The following is a 12,672-nucleotide window of genomic DNA, read 5'->3' as shown; positions in this document are numbered from 1 at the left end:
CGCTGAGCCTCAACAGGGGAAATGAACCCCACCTCAAAGGGTTCTGAGAAGTATGGATGTGTACCCAGCAGAGCATGGGTAATTAGCATGTACCCAGTACATGATACGTGCTGGGCAAGATTGGTTCCCTGCCCTACTCTGACCCCTTGGGAAATTTTTTTAAGAGAATTATTTTGTTCAACCAACTGTGCTAACTTACTGCAAAGTGCAAGGCCCTGGGCCTACAGATCTGTTGGGTGTGGGGACTCTGAGATGACCCTTGACAAAGATTCCATCAAGGCACAACCTGATAGGAGGACGGTGAACCAGAGGACAACAGTGCAGGCAGGAGGGGAGCAGAAAGACAACAGACACCATCCTTACTGAGGGTGGGAGGGTAGAGACGCTCGAAGAGATCAAGACCAAGGCAGACAGTTAACTACTGCCCCCTTCCTTTCCCACCTCCAGGTCACTGGTCCATGGCCTAGGTCTTTGTCTCCTGCTTCTTCCTGTGCGGCGCCAGCTAGAAGCCAAACCAATCTCGGTTCTTCTAACAAGCAAGGAGATCATCACATGTTAACTCACGGTGAGACCTTAGGTATTGTTGTTGTTTACTCGCTAAGTCATATCTGACTCTTTTGTGACTCCATGAGATTCCCAGGCAAGAATACTGGAGTGGGTTGCCATTTCCTTCTCCAGGGGATCTTCCCAACCTAGGGATCAAACCCAAGTCTCCTGCATTGCCAGTAGATTCTTTACCACTGAGCCACCAGGGAAGCCAGAGACCTTAGGTACCCTACTTCTTTCTCTAGGCCTGGGAGTGGCCTCTGGGGTGCTTTTAGCTCTGACCTTGCTAATTCTAACTCTGGATGCTGGCTTTATCGGCTCACCCCACGGCCATCTGCCTGCCCACTGCTGCCATCTGGTGGCCTCGTGGGACCAGCTGAACTTGGCTTTGGCCAGGCCCTCTGCAAGACCCTTATAGAAAGGCACATACTTCAAAGGGTAAATCTTGCTTCTGCTGCAGCTGGACGGACACTGCACTCCTCTAGACCATGGATCAATGGGTATTCATTGCCAAACACAAAAACCAAAAATAATGCCAAAACTTCAACTCTCTAGCAGAGATGACACAGCTGCAGCTGAGAACTTGAGTTTCCTGCCCAGAGAAAGGAAGTAACCTGCCCAAGGTCACACAGCTGCCAGCTCCCAGACTAGTGCCCATTTCTGCACTGGTGTTTTATTTCTTTCTTTTTTTTTTTTTTTTTTTTTGTGGGGGTGGGGTGGGATGTTCTTTTTTGTTTGGGTAGGTTTATTTTTTTTGGGGGGGGCCATGCTGCTCAGCATTTGGGATCTCAATTTCCAAGCCAGGGATCGAGCTCAAGCCCCCCACATTGAAAGCATGGAGTTTTAATCACTGGGCCACCAGGGGAGTCCTACCAGAGCACAATTCTACTTTACCACAATGCTTAGGGCTAGTGGGCACCCTGGAAACCAAAATTAAAGTCAACCCAAGGTCAAGGAAATAAAACCTTTGGAAGGTGGCAAACATACTGTCAGGATTCCTTGCAAACCTCAAGAAATGGCAAGAGAGGACATGTGACCATGTGAGTACTGCTTGCAGAAGATCACTGGAAATAACAGACTGGAGACGGTCAGGGTGCCTCCTGCCCTAGGAGGACATAATTCACGAGGATGTCTGCAGGTCTTCAGTAAACCAGCCTCCAAGCACTACCACAGCCCAGATCCTAGGCTAGGCAGACCACTAGAGGGTGACAGAGACCGAGGAAGACCCATGGGTAGCATCACGTGTTTGCATGGGTTTCCCTCACCAGATGCTGCCCCCTGGGGTCTTGTTCTATCTTTTCTTCTCTACCTCCAGGCCTCCTGGCACCTGGCCAGAAGAGCTGGGTGAATGTGTACACAAGCAGATCCCTCAGATTCCTGCACAATCAGGAGAAACGTCCACCTTCTGTGTGTGCAACTGATCACATTCTTAGCTCTGTCTATAACCTTCTTCTAAACCCTATAATAAAGACCCAGAAAGAAAAAAAAAAAGAAAACTGTGTGACTTAAAGTAAGTCCCTTGCCTTTTATGGCCTCTTTTTTCTCACATATGCATAACTGAGTTCTACTGGATGATCTTCAAAGTCCTCTTCAATCTAAAATTCTAGAATTTGAAACCAAATTGAGGCAAATCAAGGCCACTCTTCACCTGCAGAGCAGACAGGGCAAGTAGTCAAGCAATGCTTCCCTCTAGTGGTGGAACACTGTCACTACACCCTCTGGTCTCAGCCCTGTCGGTGAAGCCCTTTCAGTCTCATCCCCAGCTCTGAATGGGAGAGATCTTACAGCTAGCCAGCTAAACCCAGGTACAGAGAAGTGAAAGAAAAAGAAAGGACCCAGGTTCAAGGAATCAATGAGGCCTCCCAGCTGGTTCCATGACAGTGAGGAAATTCTCCACTTTCAGGAATGAATGCATCTTGGAGCTCAAAGGACTGTTTGTGACCTCCAGTTCCCCTGTTCAGACGAGGAAACCAAGGCTCAGGGATGTGCAGAAAGGTCACAAAGTCTCCTCAGACCACAAAGCTGACTCATGACTGAGCCGAAAATAGACCTGTGCTTTCCTGCCTCCTTCTACAGTCTCTTGCCTCTTTTCCACGCGACCTCCCAAAAGAGGCCCATGGAAGTGATGTCAAGGGCACATACACACAGGAATACACCAGCAAAGGGGCCAGCTCCCTGCATTGAGGGGCAAGAAAGTTTATTCACTGACATTTATGGGGGATATAATCAGGCTGCAAATTACATATTCAGCATGGAAAATACAAAATAAAATAAAATTTACTCATGCAAACATTCTTTTTGAAAAAAAAAACAGACATTGTAGTACAGTAACTTATTGCAATCTACTCTTTTACTTACCATATCATGAGCATATTCTTCTGTTATTAAATATCCTTCTAAAACATTCTATTTAGTGGTTATATATTCCAACATATGTTTGTACCATGATTTATTTAACCAAACCCCCTACAATTTCATTTGTTTCCATGTATTTGTTTTTGTCATTATAAATCAGGCTGCAATGAATGGCATTACACTTAATCTTCCAATGTATCCATAATAATTTCCTTAGGTCAGTTTTTTTTAATATATATATTACGGAATTTCAGAGCTGGAATGGCCTTTGGATATCCTGTCCATAACCTGCTATTGCTCAGACAGGAAGAAGGGGACCAGAGAGTTCTGTGTCTTACCAGAGGACAAAGAGAAAGCAACAGAACCAAGTCCCAAACCCTCCACACATTAAAATGAGACCTTCCCAAAGGATTTCACACCCCTCTGTGACCACACTGACCTCCCCTTCCCCTGAAGCCCTAGAACCTTCAGTGTCTGGGCCATTCCTCTGGCTCTTTGCCATATTTTATAACTTTTATACTACATATTTCATTTGTTCACCCAACTATAAAATTCCTGAAGGTAGTTCTTGATTTTATGTTTCCATGTAGTCTATAGCATAGTGCTAATTTCATCTAAGTAAGCATTCCATTTGGAGAAGGAAATGGCAACCCACTCCAATGTTCTTGCCTGGAGAATTCCATGGACAGAGGAGCCTGGTGGGCTACAGTTCATGGGGTTGCAAAGAGTCGGACACAACTGAGTGACTAACATACAAGCATTCCACTAATACCTGCTGAAGGATCAAGGATAACTAGGAATTTTCTTCCTTGCTGCTTGCGAGAATCACGAGCAAAAACTGGGACAAGATGCTTCTTTGAAGAGTAAAAGAAATTTAGTTCATGGGTTAGAGCATTCTGAGATATGTGCTTCTTAGAGTCAGAGTAGCAGGTTTGGGGACAAAAAAACAGGTTCAAGTTTTAACTATGTCCAACTTCGTGAACTAGGGCAGTACCGTTAGCTGATTAGGGACTTGTCTGGAAAGCAAGGATAATAACACACATCTTGCCACATTCCTAAGAGAAAATGGAAGTGAAAGCATTTGACAGTGATAAAAGTGGTCGACGAGAGCTAGGACTACTGTTGTGTTATTATAAATGGAAAAGGAGTTGCTTCTATGAATCCTGGGATGGCCTCCAGACCTGTTCTCCTGGAGCACCATCTCCCAATTTCTACTACACATGCAAATCCATTAAAGGAAGCTCTGGCTACACATTTCAGGTAAGAACTGGTGTTTTCTTGAGGCTGAACTTCATGTACAGAAGGAACTATTATTCCTGGTTTAAGTCGCTGGGTATGTGTAGTTAAATCACGCACATTTCCCCCTCATCTCTGCAGAGAAAGTGACAAGGTGTAAAGGGCACTAGACCCAGGCCATGAGACCCCAGTTCTGTCCTCCCTCTTTCCCTCACTCCCCGCGCTTCCACCTCTTCAGGCTTCAGTTTTGCCATCTCTAAGCTGAGAGAGTCAGACCAGAGGAGCTCTAAGTTCTCATCCATTCCTGACATGCTAAGGATTCTAGGATAAAAAATAGTAGTTTAAACAAGAAGCAAAAACTATCCACTTCAAAAAGAGTCCTTTGGGTTCAGTTTGACTTTCAACCTTTGAGTTTTCAAAGTTCTAAAGCACAAACATCAAGAATTCCAACACCCCTGCTTTATATAGAGCCCATGAGGTCAGAACCTCCCTCAGCTCGGTTGAGGTTTCATGATATAAGGTCCCAAAGAAGACAGAGTAATATACACTATCACTCTATTCTGGAGGGATCTTGGCCCCCAAACAGAAAAATCAGCATTAAGTATATTTATAAACTCAGTTTAGTGTGAATCAATTGCCGGGCTTGGATTTCACTAATGCTTAGACATCAAATGCAATAAAATATTTCTCCATCTGTGACTCTTGAAGAAAGGAGAATGGCTAAGATCCGGTCCCTTCCACAAGTGCCATGCAATTCCCCACTTTGAAGAAATGAAAGAATAAAAAATATCTCAACTAAAAGGATACAACCAAGAACCAGGAAGATAATGAAGGGGGGGGCAGTGAAATTACTGAAAAGTAAAATTGAATTTCTAGCCTCAATGCTGCCATAAATGCACTTTCTTGCCTCTCTGTTTCAGTTTTTTCATTTCCCAAGTGAGGAAGTTCCTCTTTCCATTCTGATTCTTTAAAAGATAAGACTTCAGGACCTTTTAAGGTGACATTGAAGAGAGTGAAGAATGTCAAGAACTCTGTGTTGGGGCTCACTTTTTCAGTCCATAGCCTGTGTGAGACCACAAGGCTGTTTTGGGATACTGCATGGCCCAGGGAACACTTCCAACATTCCCAAGGCAACTGGACTCTAAACATTCTGACCAACCCCATATTAAGCTTTGGATCTCATGCAAATCATTCTCCATGAAATTCTAATAAATCACCAGCAACCAGCACTTAACATCTTCAGAAACTGATCTATCTGCACTCGCCAGCAGAGTCCTGAGTCAACCCTGGATCCAGAGACATTCAGATCCAGCCCCACAGAGAGACCTCTGCCGGAAAGAGAAGATACGGGGCATTTGACCTCCTGATAGCTCCAGTTTCAAAGGACAGAGGAAGCTAAGGTGTACTGAACCGACGCAAGCCCAGTCCTATGCTGGATGCTGCAAGCTTTGATACACCATCTTATTTAATCCTCATCCAAGGTCAGCAATATTTCTGTGTTTTCCTAATGAGGAAATAAGCTCAGAGAAATTAGGCTTATTCATTTGTCCGGCATGCACTGAGTACCTACCTCGGATGTGCCAAGAACTTTGCTAAGCACAGAGGACGTAATGCTGAGCAAAACAGATGTGGCTCCCGTCCAGATGGTGCTTACAATCTAGCGGGATGGAAATGAGTTAAAGAATCCTACAGAAAATAGCACAAAGGAGAGGTTGTAGTGCTTCAGAAGAGATAAAAGGGAAAAATGATGAGTCAGGAATGTCAAGGGAAGGCCTCCCTGAGGAGGAGATGAATAAGTTGAGGTCGGGGCAGGGGGCGGGGGGCAGAAATGGATTTAACTAAGTTAAAATGAAGAAGGAGAGCAGGGATAAGTGTGACAAATAGAAGGAACATTAGCTGCAAAGGTACTATGATGGGAAACACAGGATGCATTCCAGGTACCAAGGTCAGAGGAGAGGTCAGCTAGAGATCAAGGGTTTGCACGGTCAGAAACAGGGCTGGAAAGGCAGGCTGAGGGCAGACCATGCAGCGCCTGGTAACCACTAAGGACTTGTCTTTATCCTAAGAGCAATGGAAAAACACTGGGACTTCAAGCATGGGCTTGAAAAGGTCTTCCAACTGAGAGACGGAGAACAGAGTTGGTGAGAGGGACTGAATGAACGCGGGAAGATGAGGTCACCAGGAGGGGCCGCTGCGGGACCCCGTAGGGGGCGGGGGGTGGTGATGGGGCGAGGTGCAGCTGCCACCACACCGTCAGAAGCTGGCAGAGCTCAGAGTCACAGCTCGGCCTGCAGGCTTCTCTCTACCTTGCCATTTGTTCATCCATTCAGCAACCAGCTACTCATCATTTACCATGTGCCCAGGCCGGTGCCAGGCACTGGGGATACAGCTGTGAACAAACACTGCTCTCATGGAATTTACAGCCTAGACATTAAACAAATGAGAATGCAAATGAGACTCCCCTGCTGGTCCAGTGGTTAAGAACCTGCCTGCCAATGGAGAGGAGGACGGGTTCAATCCTTGGTCCAGGAAGGTCCCATGCGCCACAACTACTGAGCCTGCGCTCTAGAGGCTGGGAGCCACAGCATGAGAAGCCACTACAACGAGAGTCCACGCAGAGAAACCAGAGAGGAGTCCCCGCTCACCACGACCAGAGAAAACCCACACACAGCAGTGAAGACCCAGCACAGCCAAATAATAATAGATAAATGACTTTTTTAAAAGAATGCAAATGGATGGATACAGTTACAAACTGGGGTAAAGGAAGAAGAGTGTGAGCAGAGACTTTAACAGGGAAAACTGCCTGTAAGGCCACAACAATCCTACATTGATCATATCAGAAAGCCACATGCCCACTACACGTAAGTGAAAAATCTCAGAAAACTGCTTCTCAGAGCTGGATCTCAAGCAAGGCATCCCTGGCCAGTTCACGAGCCCTGTGTCCAGTCCTGCACAGACCCTACTGAAATAGAACCCTTTCTAAAAGCACCTGCTAATTCCTTAATATTATACTCATACACCCTAACCACAGTCACCCCCACTTAGGTATCTGCTGCATTTTACAATTAGTGGGGACCATTCATGGGCTTCCCTGGTAGCTCAGCCGGTAAAGAATCTGCCTATAATGCAGGAGACTCCGCTTTGATTCCCGGGTCAGGAAGATCCCCTGAAGAAGGGATAGGCTACCCACTCGAGTATTCTTGGGCTTCCCTGGTGACTCAGACTAAAAGAATCCGCCTGCAATGTGGGAGACCTGGGTTCAATCCCTGGGTTGTGAAGATCCCCTGGAGGAGAGCATGGCAACCCACTCTAGTATTCTTGCCTGGAGAATTACTTGGACAGAGGAGCCTGGCAGGCTACAGTCCACAGGGTCACGAAGAGTCGGACCCGAGCGGGCTACTAAGCCAGCACCCAGCACAGCTCCACTCACACAGATTCACTCATCTGAGCCCTACAGCGGCTGCTTACAGAACAGAAGTAGGTTTTAACATCCTGGCTTGAGAGACGAGGAAACTGAGGCCTAGACAGGTGAAGTGACTTCATTAAGGTCACCAGCTAAGAAGGCACCCAGATCTGCCATCCAGTTCTCACAGGAAGCACTTCGGGCCAGGAAATCATGAATCTCAGAGGAGACAGCTGCAGGTCACCGAGCCCGGATAAAGTCACCCAGGAGTCCCATGAAGTTCCCGAGAACAATGATCAGGGACATTAAGCAGCTTGGGAAAGGTTTCTAGAATGCAGCTCCACCAGCCTGAGACACAGGTACCTTGCCAACTTTCCCAGATTAGAACAGGTTCTCCTGGACTCTTTCCAAGTGCTTCTGACTAACGGAGAGAAGTATTTTTCCATCGCACGCACTGCAGGCAGGCACCAGACTCCTGATGGGGGAGGGCAGAGACTGCAGCCCAGAGTCCCATACGGATGAACTGTAAAAGTTATCCTGGTACCGTGTCAACTGCCCTTGCTCAGCGCCTACTGCTGGGGGTGGACGTCTTGGGTGGCGTTCCTTGATGGTGGCACCACTAACGTCTGGGGCTGGGTGTTCTGTGTTGTGGGGGCCGCCCCTGCATTGTAGGACATTTAGCAGCATCCCTGGCCTGTACCAAGTAGAGGCCAGTAGCACCCAACCCCAGATGTGACAACCAGACACATTCTGAAATCTTGCAAACATCCCCCAAGGGACTTGGCCTAGGGCTGGGAGTCAGACTGGTGTAGGGACTATCACACCAGTAAGGGGAGAGCACTGTCTACTCCCCTGCTCTCATCCGAACCCAATCCAACCACCTTACTGGGCAGATCCATGGTCATGGCACATAAGCTATTTTTAATCAGTATCACACCCTAATGCCTCGCAGAATGAGACAGGAGGCAGCCTTCTGTGCTGATGTGGCTGCAGGTAGGTCCCAGGAACCACTCTGCTCCGGAGTTTGTGAAAACAACTAGAATCAAACAACTCCTTGTTCCAATAATGAGTTGCTTCTGACCCTGTAAGCAAATCTTGTTCCCGTTAACATGAGCAGCTGGGTCTGATTAAATTGGAGGCCCTGGCTGTTTCTTCTCAATGATACGGCATCAGGGCAAAGGAGTCCACGGCTGCTGGGGAGGAGGGTAAAACTGGTGAATCAAACAGCAGGGGACTCTCATCCACCCAAAACTCAGTGCTGCAACCAGGCCACTCCAACATCCCAGCTTCCAACCACTCTGCACTCAGGACAAAGGGGAAAGGGACAAAGCGCACAAACAAGAGATCCGAATCAACAAGTTAATTAAATAGCCGAAACTTTACCCAGAGACCATGCTTTCATGGGGAGGTGGAAACCTGAAGCAGAGCCCCACAGAGAAGCGGGGGGTGACTCAGGCAGTGTCAGGGACATGGGTTCCAACCTCCCGCCCCGAGGGCCATGCTGTTGGCCCAGACGTGGAGATCAGCATGAGTTCCAATGGTGAAAAGCCAGAATCAAAGCCACAACATGTCTATGCCTTTCATCAGTCAGCTGCCTAACCAGTCAACAGTCTTACTGACAGACTCAACTAAACCCACTACTGTTTGGTAGTAAGTGTATTCTACTGCACTGCAATTCTTTGAAGACTGACTAAGCATGCAACGCCCACCTGTTAACACCCAGTGACTCACACTACTGCTAGTGTCTGCGCCACTTCTGCACGGTGACGTGGCCCCACTGATGCACTGATGCCAGGCCTGTCTCCCCTAGTGACAGTGGGCTCCTTGAGGGCAGGATTAGGACCAAGCACAAGGAATGGTACATAAGCGGATCCTCACCGTCTGTATGATGGATGGATGGGTACTTCTATCTCTGTACTCCTAGACTTAAGCCTGTCCACGCATGGCAGTGACAGGGCATGTGTGCGTGCCAAGTGACTTCAGTCATGAACAACTCTTTTTCCACCCCATTAACTATAGCCCACTGGGCTCCTCTGTCCATGGGGTTCTCCAGGCAAGACTACTAGAGTGGGTAGCTGTTGCCTTCTCCAGGGGATCTTCCCGACCCAGGGATTGAACCTGTGTCTCTTATGTCTCCGGCATTGGCAGGCGGGTTCTTTGCCACTAGCACCACCTGGGAAGCCCCGACAGGGCATGGCCCGTCTCCTCTGCTTCTTCAAGCTTAGCCCACTGCTCAAAAGGTTCCCAATAAACAATAACCGAATTCAAACAGACAAACAGAAGCCTTCTGATCATGGACCTCTTTCCAAGGGAAGAGGTCAGAAATCCTCGAAGTCTACCCTGCCTCATTTCAGTATGTTTAGTCTCTTTTAACTAGAAGGTTTAATGTAGCCAATGAATACTTTCTTTGGGAGGCAGTGGAGATACAGATGTGAGCAAAACTAATATGGGGCTTCCTCTCACAGAACTCACTGTCAGGAGGAGAAGAGAAACAGTTAACAATTATATAAATAAGTAGCTACTATGCTCAGAGAATCTCTTTAAGACAAATTTCTGTAGATGGTCCCAATCTTTAAGCAATCTGAACTACTGTGAGGAAAGCCACGATTTGCCTCCAAATGAATGACATCGCTAGAGCATCCTCTGAAGCAGTAAATGCAGAAGGTTTATTATACACCTTAGTTATACAGGCCTCTGTTTCAAAGCAACCTTAAAAAAAAAAAAATAAGAACCAATTAAAAGCATCATGGATGTAAATACTCCTAAGCCTATGTTTCTGTGTTCAAACATGTAGTATATGTGGCTAACCAAGGATAACTGAAGCGGACTTGAAAACCTACAGAAGTCGGAAGGCACTGGAATAAGTCATCAGGTATTTGGCGGTCTACAGATTAGCATGTCGCTAACAAGCAGGCCAAGAGCAGGCAAGGGGACTCCTGAGAACCCCTGAAGTTCAGAAGGCCTTGACACGATAATGGATCTTAAGAATTACAACCTGCTGGCCTGGGAAACTCTGTGTCAGTCAGCAAGAGCTCTAGGAAGGTTGGGAAGAAGGGCGGCCATGAAAAAACAAACCCTGAGAACATAGTCAGGAAGATGAAGACTAGGAAAGAAGAAATGCCCTAAGGGAAAGATGAGAAACAATGAAGATGAATCAAGAAAAGATAAAGATGCCAAAAGCTGGATGGCCTGGCCTGGTAAAGTAACGTCTGAGGGAACACGTGAGGTATTTGAATCAATGTACACAGTTTGTTAGGGTTAATAAAAATCCAAACCAAAATACCATGCCAGCTATGACTCAAAATAATGCTCCTGCCTCAATCTTGAACATTTAACTTAACAGTTTCTGATGCCTTGAATTTAGACTCAGGTGGAAATGCAAATACAGTCACTCCTTTAGCTATGACAAGGCAAAGATCCTCCCAACAACCTGGACAAATTTCTGGGTGGTGCCTGTTCCCTCTCGAAACCTCATGGACCCTTAGAACCACAAGGAGTTAACCTAACCCAGCCTTACATTTTTGGGTACAAATCTATGATCCAGAGAGGTAAAGCGACATATCTGACTGACTGCAGAACTATTAATAGATCTCAGGTCCTCCCCTTCCCAGTCCTTCAAGCTTTTCATCAGTGAAAACCAACCCACCTAATCCCGCGCATCCAGAGCTATTTAGACAGCTGTCCCCCAGCTGCTCTTCCCAACCACAAACTCCCTGCCGCTCTCTCACCTGTCTGAGCAACCAGGTGTGTCCACCCACTCCAGACAGCAGCGATCTTTTCATTCTGGAAATAATGTGCTTCTATTCTCTGGGGCAGAAGGAGGAAAGCAGCCTGGGAAGCCAGTTGCCCATGTTTGTTGCTTCCCCAAACATACAGCTCTCCTGCATCTTTAAACAAACAGAAGGGAAACAAAAGAGGTGAAGAAACATTAGCCCAAAATGATGGAAAATAACCTGAGGCTGGGGGAAAAAAGTGGCTCAAAGAAGTTGTATTATTCTTACCCTACAATATTGAATAGAGCAAAGCAAGATACCAAATTCATGTATAGCATAATACGTAAGATTTTTTTAAAATTCTATAAATAGGAAAAAAAGCCAAATGTTCTTAACAGTTTGTCAAGGAACAGGAAAGTGAGTTTATTTTTTCATTAATTCATTCAACAAATATTTATTCAACATCCACCATGTGCAAGACATATGGTTCTCCCTTTTCTACATTTTTTAAATAAATGCTTACCTTTTGTTAGGAAAAATATATATTAGCTTTTCAAAATAACAGGTTAAAAGGCAAATTATTTAAAGTTTAAATTTTATAAATATCTGATGATTTCACCACATGCCCTGTTCAGTGGAAAATATAGTTATCGTATCACATTCGCATAGCACTTAAGCTCATTTGAACCTCACAATAATCCTGTGATATAAGCAGGAATGAGACTGACTGACATTATGATTTAATAGAAAGAGAGCAAATTCAGTCAAGTGACTCTGGCTTCTATTCTTGGATCTGCTAACTAGTTATTGACCTTGGACAAACCACTTCCTCTGCAAACCTTAGTTTCACCAGCTGAAGACTGGGGGGAAAGCTGATGGTGGAGAAGGACACTAGAACTGACGTACAGGAGAGACCAGTGGGCAACTGCGGCAAGCCAGAGGGCACATGGCTGTCCAGAAGGCATTCAAGTTCAACAGATCTTTAACTGGAAGTCAAACAAAAGGGGGCACGGGCTACAGTCTGCCTTATGAATCTACAGTCTGTGACTCCTTGGATGATATCTAAGTGCTTCCCCAACCCGAAATGTAACACTGCACAGTACCCACTGCATGGTGCCCACAGGCGGCTAAGGAACCCTTGAAATGTGGCTAGTCCAAATGAGATGTTTTGAAGACAAAAAAAAAAGCACAATGCATTGCAAAAACTTAGTGCAAAAACAAAGAGTGTGGCTCCTTAATAATTTTCATATTGATCACACGTTGCAATAATATTTTGGCTATACTGGGTTAAGCAAAATAAATTATTAAAATTAACTCGCCTGTTTCTTTTTACTTTTTGCAATGCAGCTCACATTATATTTCTCCTAGACAGCACTCTTCTGGAAGATAAATTAACCAAGGCTCGGAGACATTAAGTGA

At 45.9% G+C, this 12,672-nt stretch overlaps 1 protein-coding gene across 4 annotated transcripts in view; it reads right to left on the bottom strand.

Moving 5' to 3' along the window:
• The window catches only part of SERGEF (secretion regulating guanine nucleotide exchange factor), a 229,385-nt gene that overhangs the window by 190,447 nt on the left and 26,266 nt on the right, over positions 1-12,672 (bottom strand). For all 4 annotated transcript variants that reach the window (XM_043901778.1, XM_043901769.1, XM_043901751.1 and 1 more), the window contains one exon: positions 11,269-11,427. In XM_043901778.1, coding sequence (XP_043757713.1) covers positions 11,269-11,427 — 159 coding nt within the window. The remainder of the gene's footprint in view (positions 1-11,268; positions 11,428-12,672) is intronic.

This window comes from Cervus elaphus, chromosome 1, assembly GCF_910594005.1.
Source record: "Cervus elaphus chromosome 1, mCerEla1.1, whole genome shotgun sequence".
NCBI lineage: Eukaryota > Metazoa > Chordata > Mammalia > Artiodactyla > Cervidae > Cervus > Cervus elaphus.
The sequence above is the reverse complement of the archived record's forward strand: the minus strand, read 5'-3'. Positions and strand labels throughout refer to the sequence as shown.